General features: G+C 43.5%; 1 protein-coding gene across 4 annotated transcripts in view; it reads right to left on the bottom strand.

Annotated features, from left to right (window-relative positions):
• The window catches only part of LOC139227816 (bridge-like lipid transfer protein family member 3A), a 181,259-nt gene that overhangs the window by 105,179 nt on the left and 55,499 nt on the right, over positions 1-20,581 (bottom strand). For 3 of the 4 annotated variants that reach the window (XM_070858882.1, XM_070858883.1, XM_070858885.1), the window contains exons 1-4: positions 13,450-13,923; positions 12,571-12,733; positions 11,267-11,305; positions 10,271-10,362 (exon numbers count right to left, since the gene is read on the bottom strand). In XM_070858882.1, the coding sequence (XP_070714983.1) occupies positions 10,271-10,362; positions 11,267-11,305; positions 12,571-12,733; positions 13,450-13,763 (608 nt within the window). In that variant the 5' untranslated portion in view covers positions 13,764-13,923. Of the gene's footprint in view, positions 1-10,270; positions 10,363-11,266; positions 11,306-12,570; positions 12,734-13,449; positions 13,924-20,581 lie in introns of those variants that run through there. The other variant, XM_070858884.1, reaches the window with a different exon arrangement.

The raw sequence follows: 20,581 nt of genomic DNA, 5'->3' as shown, positions 1-20,581 counted from the left end.
CAAGCGCATGAGATGCAACACCTGCACTTTTACTTCGTCCCTTCCCACTGTCCAGGGTCCAAAACACTCCTTCCAAGTTAAACAGCGAGTTATTTGTACTTCTTTCAATTTACACTGTTTTCGCTGCTCATCTGGTCTCCTCTACATTGGGGAGATCAAATAGACTGGATAACCGCTTTGTGGAACACCTCCTTTCAGTTGTAAGCGCAACCCTGAGCTTCCAATCACCTGTCACTTTAATTCTCAGCTCCACTCTCACTCTGAGCTCTCCATCCTCAGCCGACGACACTGTTCCAACAAAACTCAACGGGAGCTCGAGGAACAGCACTTTCGATTAGGCACTTTACAGCCTTCTGGACTCAGAGTTCAACAATTTCAGACCATACCTCTGCCCATATTTTTTTCAGTTGGCAGCTGTTGACGATTTTGCCATCCCCATTTACACCTCTTCTCCATCCAGCTTGTGTTTCTTTACTTGTCCATTATCATTTCCTTTTGCTTTGTACAATTATATCTTTGGTCATTTAATCACTCCTGCCTTCCATCCTATCACAGACCTTCCCTTCTGTTCTTTCCTCCCTTCTTTCCCTGCCCCTGCTTAAAATCTGTTACATTTCTAACTTTTTCCAGTTATGACAAAAGGACCCGAAACATTAACTCTCTTTTTCTCTCCACAGATGCTGCCTGACCTGTTGAGTATTTCCTATATTCAGATAATGAAGTAGTCTGTGCCAGGATGCAGGAAAACCTAGACTACATTTAGACCTGGGGTTGATAAGTGGCAAGTAACATTCACCTCATAAGTGCCAGGCAATGACCATCTCCAAAAAGAACAAGTCTAATCACCTAGCCTTGACATTCAATTTCGTTAGCATCGTTGAATTGCCACAATCAACATCTTGGTCCTGGGGTTACCATTGACCAGAAACATAACTGGACCAACTACAAATACTATGGCTACAAGAGCAGGTCAGAGGCTAGGTATTCTGCAACGAGTGACTCACCTCCTGACCAGTGTTCCCTGTAAGGTGCGCGGGGCTGCGCACTGCTCCAGGGAACCTGCGTTTTTCAACGTAAAAACCACACATGCGCAGTATTCTGAATGGCCCGCACAGCCCTTTAAAGGGGCCGCACCGGGCCCCAAAAAATTATAGGAAACATAGACCCAGACTCCCCAAAGCCTTTCCACCATCTGCAAGGCACAAGTCAGGAGTGTGGTGGAATACTCTCCACTTGCCTGGATGAGTGCAACTCCAATAACACTCAAGAAGCTAAACACCATCCAGGACAAAGCAGCCCGCTTGACTGGCACACCATCCACCACCTTCAACATTCACTCCCTCCACTACCGGCACAGTGTGTACCATCTACAAGACGAACTGCAGCAACTTGCCACGGCTTCTTCGGCAGCATCTCCCAAATTCGCGACCTCTACCACCTAGAAAGACAAGGGCAGCAGGTGCATGGTAACACCATTACTTTCAAGTTCCCTTCCAATTCACACACCATCCTGACTTTGAAATATATCGCCGTTCCTTCAAAATCCTGGAAAACTCTACTTCACCACATGGACTGCAGCGGTTCAAGGCAGCGGCTCACCATCACCTTCTCAAGGGCAATTAAGAATGGGCAATGAATGCTGGCCTTGCCAGCGATGACCTCATCCCACAAATGAATTTTAAAAATTGTACTTTCCCTTCAAAAAGCATTTGCTGGGACTATCGACAGGAGACTTTCAGCTAAGAACTGGAAATTGAAAATCGAGGTGGTGATTGCAAAAAAGATTATTAATTGTCAGTTTGATTTGATGATGGCTTATCATAGCTATCCATCAATCACACCAGAAATCCTTGATATTTACAGTATTTTACAATGTAGTTTAGTGGGAGTTGTGTACAGACCTCCAAACAGTAGTAGTGATGTTGGGGAGGGCATCAAACAGGAAATTAGGGGTGCGTGCAATAAAGGTGCAGCAGTTATAATGGGTGACTTTAATATGCACATAGATTGGGCTAACCAAACTGGAAGCAATACGGTGGAGGAGGATTTTCTGGAGTGCATAAGGGATGGTTTTTTAGACCAATATGTCGAGGAACCAACTAGGGGGGAGGCCATCTTAGACTGGGTGTTATGTAATGAGAAAGGATTAATTAGCAATCTCGTTGTGCGAGGCCCCTTGGGGAAGAGTGACCATAATATGGTGGAATTCTGCATTAGGATGGAGAATGAAACAGTTAATTCAGAGACCATGGTCCAGAACTTAAAGAAGGCTAACTTTGAAGGTATGAGGCGTGAATTGGCTGAGATGGATTGGCGAATGATACTTAAGGGGTTGACTGTGGATGGGCAATGGCAGACATTTAGAGACCGCATGGATGAACTACAACAATTGTACATTCCTGTCTGGCATAGAAATAAAAAAGGGAAGGTGGCTCAACCGTGGCTATCAAGGGAAATCAGGGATAGTATTAAAGCCAAGGAAGTGGCATACAAATTGGCCAGAAATAGCAGCGAACCTGGGGACTGGGAGAAATTTAGAACTCAGCAGAGGAGGACAAAGGGTTTGATTAGGGCAGGGAAAATGGAGTATGAGAAGAAGCTTGCAGGGAACATTAAGACGGATTGCAAAAGTTTCTATAGATATGTAAAGAGAAAAAGGTTAGTAAAGACAAATGTAGGTCCCCTGCAGTCAGAATCAGGGGAAGTCATAACGGGGAACAAAGAAATGGCGGACCAATTGAACAAGTACTTTGGTTCGGTATTCACGAAGGAGGACACGAACAACCTTCCGGTTATAAAAGGGGTCGGGGGGTCTAGTAAGGAGGAGGAACTGAGGGAAATCCTTATTAGCCGGGAAATTGTGTTGGGGAAATTGATGGGATTGAAGGCCGATAAATCCCCAGGGCCTGATGGACTGCATCCCAGAGTACTTAAGGAGGTGGCCTTGGAAATAGTGGATGCGTTGACAGTCATTTTCCAACATTCCATTGACTCTGGATCAGTTCCTATGGAGTGGAGGGTAGCCAATGTAACCCCACTTTTTAAAAAAGGAGGGAGAGAGAAAACAGGGAATTATAGACCGGTCAGCCTGACATCGGTAGTGGGTAAAATGATGGAATCAATTATTAAGGATGTCATAGCAGTGCATTTGGAAAGAGGTGACATGATAGGTCCAAGTCAGCATGGATTTGTGAAAGGGAAATCATGCTTGACAAATCTTCTGGAATTTTTTGAGGATGTTTCCAGTAGAGTGGATAAGGGAGAACCAGTTGATGTGGTATATTTGGACTTTCAGAAGGCGTTCGACAAGGTCCCACACAAGAGATTGATGTGCAAAGTTAGAGCACATGGGATTGGGGGTAGTGTACTGACATGGATTGAGAACTGGTTGTCAGACAGGAAGCAAAGAGTAGGAGTAAATGGGTACTTTTCAGAATGGCAGGCAGTGACTAGTGGGGTACCGCAAGGTTCTGTGCTGGGGCCCCAGCTGTTTACACTGTACATTAATGATTTAGATGAGGGGATTAAATGTAGTATCTCCAAATTTGCGGATGACACTAAGTTGGGTGGCAGTGTGAGCTGCGAGGAGGATGCTGTGAGGCTGCAGAGCGACTTGGATAGGTTAGGTGAGTGGGCAAATGCATGGCAGATGAAGTATAATGTGGATAAATGTGAGGTTATCCACTTTGGTGGTAAAAACAGAGAGACAGACTATTATCTGAATGGTGACAGATTAGGAAAAGGGGAGGTGCAAAGAGACCTGGGTGTCATGGTACATCAGTCATTGAAGGTTGGCATGCAGGTGCAGCAGGCGGTTAAGAAAGCAAATGGCATGTTGGCCTTCATAGCAAGGGGATTTGAGTACAGGGGCAGGGAGGTGTTGCTACAGTTGTACAGGGCATTGGTGAGGCCACACCTGGAGTATTGTGTACAGTTTTGGTCTCCTAACCTGAGGAAGGACATTCTTGCTATTGAGGGAGTGCAGCGAAGGTTCACCAGACTGATTCCCGGGATGGCGGGACTGACCTATCAAGAAAGACTGGATCAACTGGGCTTGTATTCACTGGAGTTCAGAAGAATGAGAGGGGACCTCATAGAAACATATAAAATTCTGACGGGGTTAGACAGGTTAGATGCAGGAAGAATGTTCCCAATGTTGGGGAAGTCCAGAACCAGGGGTCACAGTCTAAGGATAAGGGGTAAGCCATTTAGGACCGAGATGCGGAGGAACTTCTTCACCCAGAGAGTGGTGAACCTGTGGAATTCTCTACCACAGAAAGTTGTTGAGGCCAATTCACTAAATATATTCAAAAAGGAGTTAGATGAGGTCCTTACTGCTAGGGGGATCAAGGGGTATGGCGAGAAAGCAGGAATGGGGTACTGAAGTTGAATGTTCAGCCATGAACTCATTGAATGGCGGTGCAGGCTAGAAGGGCCGAATGGCCTACTCCTGCACCTATTTTCTATGTTTCTATGTTTCTATGTTTCTATTGAATGTAGGATAGTTGGAGGAGAGATTATGGTTCCCATTTAACTACAGTAGCTTAGTAACTCAGTATACATTACGGAAAAGTTAAGTTGTGGGATGTGTTATTGCTGCTAAAAGTAAAAAGCCACGGCTAAAAATTTTGATGCAACACTTGAACTGATGTTGAAAATCGTCATTACATGGCAATGATTACCAAGCTATGTGAATGTTAAGGTCATAAGTTAAGAAAACATGAAATTAACAGAACACAACATAAAATACTTGGAGCAAGAAAAGGGGGGTGGGAAGTCCAGTCAACAGTAGGAAGTTAACAAACCCATTAACTGAAGAAAAGTTCATTAACCCTTGGGCACTGGCAGAAGAATCGAAGGATTGACTGATATTTATGTAGTGCCTTTCATGTCCTCAGGAAGTCCTAGAGTACTTCACAGCCAATTAATTACTTTTGAAGTGTAGTCCCTGTTGTTACATTGGCAAAGACGGTAGCTAATTTGTGCACAACAAGGTTCCATTAATAAAGACTAGTTAGTCTGTTTTTGGTGGCGTTGATTGAGGGAAAAGGTTGGGAAAGCCCCTGCTCTCATTCAAATAGTGCAATGGAATCGTCTATGTTTACCTGAACAAACAGATGGGGCCTTGGTTGAACATCACAAAGATGGGACCTCTTAGAGTGGCACTCTCCAAATACTGCAATGAATCATCAATGCAGATGATGTGCTTCAAGTCCAGGAGTGTGGCTTGTACCCACAACCTTCTGACTCAGAGATGAAAGTATTACCACCGAGACAAGCCAACTTATTCTCAAGTGACCTTTGTTTTTTTTTTATAAAACCAAAAATTCAGACTCTGCCCTGATGTTGAAATAAGCCCTAAAATTACACTAATAAAAAGTTATTTGTATCAGAAGTCATTTCATTACTGCAACTTTAGCAGCTTTAAGTTATTAACCAAATGAACACACTTTTGTTCTGCTACCCCATCTTCTCTTCTCCTCCTCCCCCACATTTGATATTGTAACTTTACTATCTTCTCCTCCTCCTCCTTCCCCGCCCTGTGCCTAGCAGCATACCAGGGACATTATTTCTTCCGCCGCTTTGCATCCAAGTCACTTGCCTGACTCACAACTTCCTACTAAGAGAATCGAATAGATGCCCCCTCCCATCGGACACAAGTACCCTGCTGGTTGTCAAAGCAGTATCTGGAGACCCAAACTGTAGTTTCTGCTCGCTGGGGTCATTTCTAATTTAGCTACATCTTAATTTTTAAATTGCTTTAAAAAAAATGTAAATGGCAATAGATAAGTAGTGTGTGCCTGATGCTGATACATTGCAAAAGTCCAATCAAATTTTGTTTCAAAGAAATGTATAAATCAGTTGCAGCAATATTGCATGAACGATAATAGTTATTTAGCCATGAATTTACTGCACCAAGCCCTTTCATACAATACAAAACTATTGCATTACTGATTAAAAAAAACAGATGGCTCACATATCTGGTTCTCCTATCTACTCGTTTATGAAGGCAATAAAATTCACGAGGATAAATGCATGTCTCAACATTTTAAAATTCTCATCTTATTCTAAACCACAGAATCACCACAAAATTTGGATGAAAACCATTATTGCCTTTGATTTTGGGGTTTCCTCTATAATTGTGACTGCCGGTTCACAAGTCATGAAATAACAATCAGGTGTAATTACAGTAATTGCAGGGGTGCAATATTTTGTACTCCTTAGTATGCTGGAATATTGAGGTTCTCAGCACAGTGATTACTTCAAAAGCTTGCCTTTCAGAGGGAGATTTGTCTGCCATAATTATTAGGTTTTAAAAGGGAGACAGGTTACAGCAGTGTCTTTAAAAAAGAGACAGTCTGGGTGAAATGTTACAAGAAATTTTGAGCTCAATTACTAACCATATAAAGAGAGCACAGTTGAACAAAGAAAGACAATGAACCTAAACTGACTTTACTGAAAGGATTAATCACTGTAATGCTAACCTGGTTTCGGCAGGTTAGCTAAATTCGCGCAAATTACTTAAACCAAAACATTGTCTTTTGGGAGGAGAAGAAAATATTAACCAGTCAAAAAGCAGCTATTTAAGTAAAAAAAAGTTGCAACTGTGGCCTTTTGTGGTTGGGGCAGGGAAATCAGACCTCCCCCTCAGGCTGGTGCTCTAATGTGCCACCTTTCTCAATAAATCTGATTAACAGCATCTCCGTGTGGCAAATGAAAATAGGGAGCTGTTTTAGATCATTTCAAAAAAAAATTTTTTAATTAAAAAGCAGATTACTGGAGCAACTGGTTGCAAGGGACATTTTTATTTCTAAGGAACTTATCAGGAAATGTTTAACTGAATGTCAGATCAAGACTCAAGTGAAAGGTTTAAATGTGCAATTAAAATACATGAAATATCTACAGATCCTGAGCTCTGGGAAGGGGAGAGGAGAGGAAATAAAGATGGAGCACTAGTTCTTCCCAAAAAGGAAGCAAGCAACAGTTTGGCAGCTAATCTTTGGAGCTGCTCAGAGTTGTACCACAATATCAAGCTTGACTTGTACATTCTTCTTCCTTATTTCAAACCTATCTTAAGCTGAACAATATTCTTGCTGTTCGCACCATGGCATAACAGAAAGCACACCAAGATCCCACTGAGATATTTAGTCACTTCTTTATTATTCAGTTAGACCCATTTGTTCATACCCAAGTACAAACTCTGTGCAAGTGTGGAATGAGTCAGACAATGCAGCTTTAAACAGCACGTCATAATAAGCCAGTCTAAGGTTGTTCTATTTGTAGATCAAGTTCATTAGTTGTTTAAATAAAATGTTGGTATGCTGGTCGACACTCCCTTCCTAATAGTACTGGATCTTTGAAGAAAATTGTATGCAAATGTAGGACAGATCACATCCTGACAGGATGCAATATTTCTTCTAACAACCACACCCAAAGCCTTGTACAACTCATACTACATGTGTCTTACAGCTGCGATCAAGCATATGGCAGCAGTATTGTTCAAGATTAATTTACCCATTTGCCTCAAATGCAATGCGAAATAAAGATTTTTTTCCTAACAGATAAAGTAGATTTGCTGACAACTCAGCACAAATCACATCATACCAAAATCTGACTGCTTGTGTTTGTCTCTCCTGTTTTGAAGATGCCAATTTTCATTTAGGCACTAGCAACTTTCCATTTTGAGTCGGTTCCTTGAGTCTAGGCGACTATTCAATGTGACGGCAGGGCATCACAGCAAAGCCCAATTCTGTCCTAATTCAATCTATAACACAGCATCAGGCATCACCGAAAAGCTAGCATGAACCCTGGAAGCTTCCCCTCACTTCTCATGTAGAGGGTGCTGAGGCCAATTGAAGTGCACCTATTTAAACTCTGGCTGAGATGAACTAATTCTGCACAGATCAAGGATAAAATTTGGAACTGTATTGTTCCACTCCAAGCAATATACTTACAAACTGAACCATTGTGCTAAGCTGGGTTTTAAAATAAGCTGCAAATAAGCTCCAGTCATACAACCATGCCTTACTTTCCATTTATTAGAATTCAGCTATGATTTGCATACATTAATTTTGTCAGCTTAGCTCAGTTAGTAGCATTCTCAAACGACAATCTAAGATGTGAGCAGATAACCTAGGTTAACAAATCTTTGCAGTACTGGGGGAGCACTTCATTGTCAGAGGTACCATCTTTCAGATGAGATGTTAAACAGTTTGTTCAAGTGAATGTTAAAGATCCATGGCACTATTTGAAAAGCAACAGAGTGCTCTCCTGGGGTCCCAGCTAACACAGTTCATTGAACCAATGCAATATCATCAATTAACTGATCATTCATTTCATTGCTCTTGGTGAGAACTCATTGGACAGCATGGCTCTGCGTTTGCCTACATATTGGGCCCAAGTTTCCACATGATAAAAAACAGGCCCCTCCGAGCTGGGCGCCCGTTTTTCGCGCCTAAAAAAAAATCGCGATTCTGGAGCGTTCTGCAGCTCCTTGTCTGCCTGGCGCGGCGCGGTGCCCAGGGGGGCGGAGCCTACACTCGCGCCGATTTTGTAAGTGGGAGGGGGCTGGTACTATTTAAATTAGTTTTTGTCCTGCCGGCAACGCTGCGCGTGCGCGTTGGAGCATTCGTGCATGCTCAGTGTGAAAAAAACATTGGCACTCGGCCATTTTTGTAGTTCTTTGTAGCTGTTTAATTTTTGAACTTTTTAAAATAAAAGCACATTGCCATCAGCACATCTCACTGCAACCTTCTCACTGTCTCCTCTCCTCCTCCCCCTCTCCCGGCGGGAAGAACGGGCGCCTCCTCTCCCCCCCGCGGGAAAGAACGGGCGCCTCCTCTCCCCTCCCTCTCCCCCCGCGGGAAGAAGGGGCGCCTCCTACCCCCCCCCCCCCCCGCGGGAAGAACGGGCGCCTCCTAACCCCCCCCCGCGGGAAGAACGGGCGCCTCCCCCCCCCGCGGCAAAGAACGGGCGCCTCCTCTCCCCTCCCGCAGGCAGAACGGGCTCCTCCTACCCCCTCTCTCCCCCCCCCCCCCCCCGTGGGCAGAACGGGCGCCTCCTACCCCCCCCCCGCGGGAGGAACGGGCGCCTCCTACCGCCACCCCCCCCCCCCCCCCCCGCGGGAAGAACGGGCGCCTCGCCCCCCCCCCCCCGTGGCAAAGAACGGGCGCCTCCTCTCCCCTCCCGCGGGAAGAACGGGCGCTTCGCCCCCCCCCCCCGCGCGGCAAAGAACGGGCGCCTCCTCTCCCCTCCCGCGGGCAGAACGGGCGCCTCCTACCCCCCGCGGGAAGAACGGGCGCCTCCTACCCCCCCGCGGGAAGAATGGGCGCCTCCTACCCCTCCCCCCGCGGGCAGAACGGGCGCCTCCTACCCCACCCCCCCCCCTCCCCGCAGGAAGAACGGGCGCCTCCTACCCCCCCCCGTGGGAAGAACGGGCGCCTCCCCCCCCAATTCTCCGTGCCTGAAGCACTTTCACACAGGTAGGAAGATGGTTTATTTAATCTTTTCTTTGCTTATAAATGTTTATTCAGGTTGGATTTATTTGTATAATATTTGTAGAAGTATAAATAAGGATTTATTGTAGAATTTAATGTTCCCTTCCCCCCACCTCGTTCTGGACGCCTGATTTTTTAATGTGTAGAACAGATTTTTTCAGTTCTACAAAAATCTTCACTTGCTCCATTCTACTTTAGTTTGGAGTACGTTTTCACTGTGGAAACTTTGAAATCAGGCGTCAGTGGCCGGACACGCCCCCTTTTGAAGAAAAAATTCTGTTCCAAAGTAGAACTGTTCTACCTGACTAGAACTGCAGAAAAAAAAATGTGGAGAATTGCGATTTCTAAGATAGTCCGTTCTCCACCAGTTGCTCCTAAAAATCAGGCGCAAATCATGTGGAAACTTGGGCCCATTAAGTGTACTTCAAAGTTATTCTTGTATGTTTAATGCGCTGGTTAGAGATGTGATGAGGTGCTATGTAAATGTAAGTCTGCCTTTTCAAGACTTGATCTTAGAGTCTCACGCAAACATGCTGTATCTAAAATGGGAATAAGTGCATCAGAAAGAAATTGTTAGCCACAATATTTGTATTTAAAACATTTGCTGTTGTCACTGCACTCAATTATGTAGCAATGCTATTTATTTTACCTCATGCTTATTGTTCATCTGTACAATCTTTTTAAAAATTGTTCAATAGTTTGAAAAAAATGAATACATCTTAACGGTATGTGAGAATCTGATTATAAAAGTAACACCAATGCAATATACTGACCTTTGACCCGCTGTAATGGCAATTGGAGATGGCCCATTTGGTGGTCGAGGTTCCTCACAGGTCCTCATCTCCACCTCCACTTTATCTAGGAACTAGGGAAAATGAGAAGCGGGGGAAAGTAATCTTGAAAATGTTAAATTGCGAGTGAATGGTAATTGCAGCTTTTATCCTAAACGTCTACAGGAATCATTTTGGGAGCTAAAACTTTACACAAATCTACAGACTTTATTTTGACACACAGTATATAGACAAGAATCAAACTTGACATTTTCTTGGGTTATTGATTTAAAGCAATAGAAATTTCTGGCTCGGATACAGCATTTTTCCACCCCTCGTAACCAAATGGATTATTGCATGAATATTTCATCTCAGCACGGCATTTCTCTCTCTCTCCCTCCTGAGCAAGATCTATCTAACTGATATTTATTTCTGAAAATCAGATGCTTACGGTCTTAATTTTCTTTGTTGAATGTTATCTGGTTCTTCTGTCATTATCTGGGGAAAATTTCTTAACCTAACTGCTTACTACACTTGGCCATCTAATTATGTGTCATTTAATTCATTTTTTAGTATTCTGCCGCCAAAATAAATAATACTTCACCAGGGGACAGGAATTGAAGATGCATGGCATTACGAAGTAAATAACCATCCTTTTCTTCTCATTTTACTTCACCCATATCACACTGCCACTATGCTCAACATACCTATACATGGTTTTAAAAAACAACCATTGCTGCTCTTTAAATAAATGGACTCCAATATAAATAACAAATGGCTGGGGGAGGAAAGAACAAATGAACAAATACATGGACGACCATATACACACACACACACACACACTCAATAATGCTAATAAAGTCCAAATCAAAAATAATAGAAAACTGCATAGATGTATGGTTAATGAAAAATAGTACAGAACTGTCTCAATTGTGCAGGCCAGAGATAAGTAAATTAAAGTTGAACAAAACAGACATTTAATTTGGAAATTCATCTTACCAGACAAATGGGGTGGGTCTTGAGCTTTGTCCATTGTATCTGAAGAAAAGAACATTGCTCAACAATTGCTTACAACAACAACTTTTATTTACATAGCACCTTTAGCGTAGGAAATCGACCCAAGCCGCTTCACAGCAGTGTTATGACAAAACAGATAAATGTGAAATTATTAAAACAAATCACAATGAGGGATCAGCTGGCTGCTTCAAACATCAAAAGCAACATGATTTATGCTTCATTACTGTTCAAGTTACTGTCCATGTCTTCAAAGAGTGTTTCTTTCAGCAATTCCACCAGACAAAATTATACCCAGACATAAGACAGGATTGAAGTTCCAAACACACCTGTTCAACTGGTGCAAACATAATCTGATGTATGACTTTCAAACCAATGGAATTGGTCTATTCAGCTGCCTTGTTGCAATAACTTAAGAAAGGTACAGGCTATTTTAAGTCAGACTGTAATAATTTGTTGCAAGAAAACATGGAATTTGCAGCATATTAAATTTTATCTCCTTGTTCTGTGCTTCAACATTCTATGATGCAGTTATCATTTAGAAGAAATGCACAAAAAATACAAGATTAATGACTGGCATTCTCCATAATGAGGTCCAATGGAATAACATCACACTAGATTCTCCAGAAGTATTGTTGACCAGCTCGACAAGCTTCCGCGTCCAATGCTTCATTATTTTAAGCGCCAACATTACTTTTATAAAATGTCCCAAGGCAGTTGCCACAAGGGGCCTCTTTTTCACAGGCTTCTCCTTGCTTTTACTATTACATACACTTCACATTCTGGGGATTTTGGATTGTATGTCCATTGATTGAGTATCCTGCAAACAACTGCAGCAAAAGTCAGTCTATTCCATCCAATGGCACTTGCCGCAAGAGGTAAGCTGTTACAATGAAAGTGGAGAATCCAGATGGTGAAGTGCTACAGGATCACTTTTGCCATCACCATTACCTCGAGCTTCCAACAGATAATACTCTTCGCTTGGCCACAGTGCTCACAACTGGAGTACAGCCCAGTAACCAAGACAGTTTTAGGTCTACGTGAAACCAAATATCAATCACATCGCGTTGGATGGTGTTTAACAGAATAATCCTTTGTTTTTGTGCAGTATAGCTGGAATGGAGAAAGATTTTTGACAATGATGTATTGAACATTCCTCTTCTCTTCCCTCCACCCATCCCACCCCACCCCAAAAACCTTTTGAAGCACTTTCCTAGGAGAACTTAAATTGTTGTCTGAAGACCGTACTGAAACCCAGACAAGTAAAGGCCCAAATATACTCTACTTACCCTAATGGCTGCCTTGTTGCAGTATACTCTGGTTATAGCCAGCCAAGTCGGCAGATCCAGCACATTTTGCAGCACTTCCTCATCCAGTTCCAGATTAGTCAGCTGACCCTCACCTTTAAGTGTACTTAGATTGATTTTGTCAGGAGAGAGATTCTTCGTAAACCTGAAATATGAATTTCAATAAATAAGTAACGTCTATCACTTTAATGGCATTGAGAACCGTAAATAGGCAAGTCTATTTTTTTTGAAATCTCCATTTCCAAAACATTAATACAAGGAAAAGGCAAAAAACAAAGAGGAATGAAGGAACAACTGTCCAGGCATGGTGAAACAGTTAGGAGAGATGATTGAAAGCGTGGTTTAAGATGGAGAAACAGGGATTCAGAGGGAACAAAACTCCAGCCATCTTTGCTCCATTTGCTGAAGACTTTGACACCAATGGTAGGGCAAAGGTGAGTGAGAGAAAAAAGTGTGTCTTGGGGCCCAATTTTGCATCAATTTTTTTTGGAGTAAGTTGTTTTTTCTGGCATAAGTTAAAAAATGCCATTTTCCCACCAGAATTTGCTCCAGAGTAAGTCAGTTCGGTATGATTTTTTTTTTAGGTTTTTTTTTCTCCAAAAGGGGGCGTTCCCAGACACTTACGCCAGTTTTGTCTATTTATGCCACTTTGGCCAGCAAAAATGTACTCCAAATCTACTTAGGCCAGCGTATGTGGGCAGCTTTGAAAAACGTTACGGGCAGTTAAGAAATCGGCACAGGTTAGTAAGGGACCTGCACTCAAGCATCAAACATTCCAAATAAAAGTTAAAATAACGAAATAAAAATAAAGAACTTGGGTAAACAATTGATTAACAATTAAATATTTTAAGTATATCCTACCTTGGGCCGGGGAAGGCAGCAGGTCGGCCTGTACGGGAGGTCGTTTGGTGTGGGATAGGGGCGGTCGACAAAGACGCATCGGGAGGCTTTGGGGGGGGGGGGGGGGGGGAGAGTGGAGGAGGGGAAGGAGAGGAAAGGCAGGGCTCGAGGGCATCGGGAGGGAGAGGGGGAGAGGAAAGACAAGGCTCGAGGGCATCGGGAGGGAGAGGGGGAGAGGAAAGACAAGGCTCGAGGGCATCGGGAGGGAGAGGGGGAGAGGAAAGACAAGGCTCGAGGGCATCGGGAGGGAGAGGAAAGGCTGGGCTCGACGACATCTTGGGTAGGGTCCTGACAACCTCGGATGCACTCAGATGCGGGTGACCATTTGGCCACGGCTAGGGGCGGCAAACATCGGGAGCTGCTGACAGCTTGCAGGACATGCTGGGAGGGCGAGGAGCATGCACGCAGACTCCACTACACATGCGGACAGCTGCCGACAGTGTTTTCAACGCAGGTCTGTAGCTCCGCCCACCCCCCCCCACTGCACCATGGATGCTGCGCCAGGACCCGGGACACTCTGCAGAGGGGCCAGGATACGAAAAGTTATTGGGCGCCCTTTCCAGCGCACAAAGTCGGCGCATAAAGGGTCAGTGCGCCAAAAAAAACAGGTTGGCCAAAATTGGGCCCAAAAGAACCAAAGGCTGCAGTAGATTGCAGAGGAATCTGAAGATGAGCACTTTAAATTCATTATACGGGGAACATGGAACAGTGAGAAGGGGGGCAATGGTTGAGTGAGATTGAATGAGTGAGCCTGCTGAATTTTGAACAAGTTTGGAGGATGGAGAATGGAAGATGGCAAGAACATTGGATAAAGAGAGTCTAAAGGTGACCAAAGCAGGGATAATGGCCTCTGCAGAAATGGGATGAGGTAGTAATAAGCAGTCATGAAGCCTTTTGCTTCAGCTCTCCAATCAATTCCAAATGACAAGCGAATTTATCAGTGACTGAATAAAAAAGACTGGAAATGCTACTGGAACCCGTTGTATAAAACCCAGATAGTTGAATTCCAGAGTTGAGTATTGTTCCCACTTTTGACAGACGATTTTTGTTCCCTGCAGCATGCGTGGGCAATCAGGCAGCATGTGTCAGTTAATCACGATGTTCAACCCATAATCTTCAAGACCCCACAATTAGTGTATGGTTCGTTTTAGTCAATCTAAACACACTGTGCAGATTACAAGCGTAACACCTAAATTTAATATATGGAATGATGATTTTTGCAGCATTAAACATTTCACACAGTAAGGTTCCTACATTCCAAGAGGCTAATACTATTAGTATGCTAATTCATCCAGAAGAATTCAGTCCCTGTTTACTTTGTACCCAGTACAGCATTTTCAAAAACAAAGGGTGTTTGTGAACTGTGAACATGTGATTCCTTGGGTGTTAGTCACAAATTTGTCCAGTAACCCTCTTCATTTCAAACAAATACCTCATTACCAAACATTCTAGTCAGACCCCCTTGGATCAGAATACTGGGCATGCCTTCATTCAACCCTTTGCTGGTGGCACATCTATGCTGCAAATCCCTGAACTGGCATCTTTCAGTCTGCTGACTATTTGTTGTTGCTCACCAAACTATAATATCTTCACAAATACAGTAACTTGATAAGGTGGCCGAGCGATTCAAAACATCTTGGATCCATCCATTCTGCTCAACTTTCTTCGTTTAAAAAAAGAAACGCATACATGGACTTTTATCTTGACATGGAGCCAGAAATTTCCAAGCACTTGACACACTACAAACCCCCTTCAACCAAATAGGAGTTAAATTCGGACCCATTTAGATTAGTACTTTGCAAGGAGTACTTGATCAGTGTTCTTATAAGGGACAGGATATATTAGCCGCTAAATAGCACAAATGTTCCAGAGTCTGGAGTACCCATGAGCAACGCCAAAGAGCAGCAACGCGGACATGCACAAAGTGCAATCCGAAAAGCGTAGAATTAAAACCAGCTCCAATGTACAGTATTTACAGATACTGCTGAGACACCAGACCAGGCAGGCAGGTTAGCAGGGGTATCATCGACAGGCCCAGTGTCAAATGAAGGTAAACAGAAAGGTTTGGATAAATTAAATCGGTCAACATCAGGCCTTCTGCTGCAACAGACATGCACCTTACCCAGGCCTAATCAAGCCACACCAAATGTATGGGGACAACAGGAGAAAAACCTTGTCGAGGTATCAGCACCGTTGAGCGTAGGAATGGAACCAGAGGAGGGCAGTGCTACAAGGGGAATATCACAAGAGCCAGGGTTGAGGATGAAATTGCCCAGGTCAAAAGACTTCAAAAAGAGGAAGGTAGCCGTAATTGTCGTTACAAGACATTGTTAATAGTTTTGAAACCAGACTGAAGGGACTTGAAAATAGTGGAGAGAATTAGTGCTCAATTGGGTGGCAATGACAAAAATTTGAGGGTGGAGGGTGGTGGGGGGGGGGGGGGGGTGAGATGAGAGAGAGAGAGAGAGAGAGAGAGAGAGAAAGGAAATACAGGTATTGGAAATCACATGGCAGCTTGAGAGAAGGCAGGTTTTTAAAAAAAAAGAGAACCATTAACCACATTGGGATTTTAGATAAAAGGCGAGGTGAGCCAAGCTTCAGTCAAGCTATTACTTCCCTACATTATAACTGCACTGCACTGATTGTGAAACACTTTGGGATGTCCAGAGGCAATGAAAGGCGATATATAAATGCAAGTTATTTTCTTCATCTACATTAAAAAGCTTACATCTGCGCACACAGCCCGTCAACTCTCCATTATAAATTCATATGTTCAAATGGGTGGCGAGATGAATCATTTATAGAGCACCTTTCATGACCGAGGTGCCCTAAAGCAATTTAAAGCCAATGAAGTACTTTCCAAATGTAGTGACGCAAATATGTCAGTCAAGACATCAGCAGAACTTCTCTGCGCTTCTTCAAACAGCATCATGAGACTTTAAGTCCACCCATGAAGAGAGACTTTGATTTAATGTTTCCTCTGAAAGGCAGTACCTCCAACAGTGCAGCACTTGTAATGAAACCTACCTTTGCAACTTGTCAATATTATACCCATTTGCCAGGAACTGGGAAGGAAAGCTGGGTGGTATTTCAGTGGAAGGAGGTATGAACACTTGGGTAGATGGAGTCAGTAAGAGGTTGTCGAAGGAAGTGGGGAGACCAAAAAAAAGAGAGCGTGCACGAGAAATGGAAATGCCCCTCCTTGGTTGTTCAGACTGGGAGTACCCTAGCTTAGTTCCATTCTCATCTGTCCAATCATAATGGGAACAATGTAGGGGTGGCAAGACCAGCCCAAGTTACCACAGGAATGCATCCTTGGCCCCCTCTTCTCCATCCAAATGCTGCCCCTTGATATCATCTAGATATGGGGTCAGCTTCTACATGTTGGTGATGACACCCAGTTCTACCTCTCTACCACCTCGCTTGACCGCTTCACTGTCTGTGGTATCAGACTAGAAGACATCTAGTCTTGGACGAGCCATAATTTCCTCCAACGTTGGGTAGATTGAAGCCATCATCATTGGCTCCTGCCACAAACTTCATAATCTTGGCACCAACTTCACTGGTCACAGTCTCCGGTTGAAGATAATAAATAGGAGCAGGACTAGGCCATTTGGCCCCTCGAGCCTGCTCTGCCATTCAATAAGATCATGGCTGATCTTGGCCTTAACTCCATAACCCTCGACTCCCCAATAGTTCAAAAATCTGTCCAGCTCCACCTTGAATATATTGAACGACTCAGCCACCAGCTCTCTTGGGTAGAGAATTGCAAAGATTCACGACACCCCCCTCCCAGAGATGATATTCGTTATCTCAGTCTTAAATGGGCGACCCTTTATTCTGAAACCATGCCACCTAGTTCGAGATTCCCCCCACGAGGGGAAACATCCTCAGCATCTACCCTATCACGCCCTCTCAGAATCTTATATGTTTCAATAAGATCACCTCTCATTCTTCTAAACTCCAATTATAGGCTCAACCTTTCCTCATAAGACAACCCCTTCATATCAGGAATCAACCTAGTGAACCTTCTCTGAACTGCCTCCTATGCAAGTATAATCCTCCTTAAATAAGGAGACCAAAACTGTACGCAGTACTTGGGGAGGTCTCACCAATGCCCTGTACAGTTGGAGCAAGACTTTACTTTTATACTCCATCTCCCTTGCAATAAAGGCCCACATTCTATTTGCCTACCTAATTACTTATTGTACCTGCATGCTAACGTTGTGTGTAATGTACAAGGACACCTAGATCCCCCTATAACACAGCATTCTGCATTTAAGTAATATTTTGCTTTTCTATTCTTCCTACTGAAGTGGATAACCTCACATTTTCCCACATTATACTCCATCTACCAAATTTTTGCCCACTCATAGAAAACAGAAAATAGGTGCAGTAGGAGGCCATTCGGCCCTTCGAGCCTGCACCGCCATTCAATAAGATCATGGCTGATCATTCCCTCAGTACCTCTTTCCTGCTTTCTCTCCATACCCCTTGATCCCCTTAACCGTAAGGGCCATATCTAACTCCCTCTTGAATATATCCAATGAACTGGCATCAACAACTCTCTGCGGCAGGGAATTCCACAGGTCAACAACTCTCAGTGAAGAAGTTTCTCCTCATCTCAGTCCTAAATGGCCTACCCCTTATCCTAAGACTATGGCCCCTGGTTCTGGATTTCCCCAACATTGAGAACATTCTTCCCGCATCTAACCTGTCCAGTCCTGTCAGAATCTTTTATGTTTCTCTGAGATCTCCTCTCATCTTTCTAAATGCCAGTGAATAAAGGCCCAGTTGATCCAGTCTCTCCTCATATGACAACCCAGCCATCCCTGGAATCAGTCTGGTGAACCTGCACTCTCTTAATAGCAAGAACGTCCTTCCTCAGACTAGGAGACCAAAACGGAACACAATATTCCAGGTGAGGCCTCACCAATGCCCTGTACAACTGCAGTAAGACCTCCCTGCTCCTATATTCAAATCCCCTAGCTATGAAGGTCATCATACCATTTGCCTTCTTTACCGCCTGCTGTACCTGTGTGCCCACTTCCAGTGACTGATGAACCATGACACCCAGGTCTCGTTGCACCTCCCCTTTTTCTAGTCTGCCGCCATTCAGATAATATTCTGCCTTGGTGTTTTTGCCCCCAAAATGGATAACCTCACATTTATCCACATTATACTGCATCTGCCATGCATTTGCCCACTCACCTAATCTGTCCAAGTCACCCTGCAGCCTCTTAGCGTCCTCCTCACAGCTCACACCGCCACCCAGTTTAGTGTCATCCGCAAACTTGGAGATATTCCTTCATCCAAATCGTTAATGTATATTGTAAAGAGCTGGGGTCCCAGCACGGAGCCCTGCGACACCCCACTAGTAACTGCCTGCCATTCTGAAAAGGACCCGTTTATCACGACTCTCTGCTTTCTGTCTGCCAACCAGTTCTCTATCCACGTCAGTTCATTACCCCCAATACCATGCGCTTTGATTTTGTACACCAATCTCTTGTGCGGGATCTTGTCAAAAGCTTTTGAAAGTCCAAATACACCACATCCACTGGTTCTCTCTTGTCCACTCTACTAGTTACATCCTCAAAAAATTCCAGAAGATTTGTCAAGCATGATTTTCCTTTCATAAATCCGATCCTGTCACTGTTTTCCAAATGGGCTGCTATTTCATCCTTAATGATTGATTCCAACATTTTCCCCACTACTGATGTCAGGCTAACCGGTCTATAATTACCCACTTTCTCTCTCCCTCATTTTTTTCTACCACATACTTCCACTTCTGTAATATTGTATTGTCCCTACTCTGCTGAAACTTTAATTTAAGCCTCTTCCACCTCCAGACTCAATCACTCCAATACTCTCCTGGCCAGCATCCCATTCTCTATAAACTTATCATCCAAAACACTGCTGCCCATATCCTATTCCACAAAGTCCTGCTCACCACAACCCTGTCTTCGCTGATTTACATTGGCTCCCCGTCCCCAAACATCATGAAATTTAAAATTCTCATTCTTTTATTTAAATTCCTCAAAGGCCTCACCCCTGCCCACCTTTGTAACCTCCTCCAACCGTACAACCCCCTTCCCCAGTAAACTCTCCATTTCGGGCTTCACTTTCTTATACTCTTGATTTTTTCCCTTAAATTGCCAATAGTATGGCTTCTTTATTTCCTCTCCCTGCCACCAAGCATTGACATCACAGGGCCTCAGAATGGTAAACAAGGGATCCCCCCACCACCTTGCTTCCAAACTCTTATTGACACAGCCTTTCAGCACTTCATAGAATTTTACAGTGCAGAAGGAAGCCATTTGGTATATCGTGTTTACACCAGTGCTCTGAAAAAGCTGACTTCTTAGTCCCAATCCCCAGCCTTTTCCCTCTACTCCTTTTAATTTTCTTCAAATATTTATCCACTTCGAGACATTACATTCTGTTCCAACTACTCTTTGATAGGGTATCCTATCTAGGGTATTCTAACAATTGTGTTTAAAAAAAAATCCTAACCTCTCCCTTTGTTCTTATGAACTTACATTTCTGCCACTGTGGTATGAACTGTTTATGGCTTCAACCATTGTGCCACATTATGTTAGAAACTTTTGGAATTAAAATGAGACTCTTTACAAAAGGCTATTTTCCTTTACTCCTGCAATGGCTGTAACTGAGATATTCCTGAATATTTCCTCATATTTATGAGATTTTAAAACGGATATAAATCACAGTCCATTAAATAAAAATTCAGATGACAACATGTGAAATGTAAGCAACGTAATTAAATTGTGGGCACAATAAAAGCTTTTAACTCAATATGGGAACACAAGAGATTCAACATGCTCCAGTGTACTGCAAGACCTAGTCCTAAACCAAGTCGTCAAAATACTATGTATGTTTTCCACTGGATTTTTAAAATAAGGCACCAACAACGTATGTTTAAAGAGATTCAAAATTAAGTACCGGCTGTCAGGGTCCCCCCCACCCCTTCCCCAGAAAGGAAAGGAATTGAATTGAATTGCAGTGCTTTTGGACTGAAACAAAAAATGCTGAGCGCCCTGGTGACTTTGTGGGTAAATGCATTGGCAGTATTGCC

This window comes from Pristiophorus japonicus, chromosome 17 (genome assembly GCF_044704955.1).
Source record: "Pristiophorus japonicus isolate sPriJap1 chromosome 17, sPriJap1.hap1, whole genome shotgun sequence".
Taxonomy (NCBI): domain Eukaryota; kingdom Metazoa; phylum Chordata; class Chondrichthyes; family Pristiophoridae; genus Pristiophorus; species Pristiophorus japonicus.
This window is presented reverse-complemented; position numbering and strand designations above follow the sequence as displayed.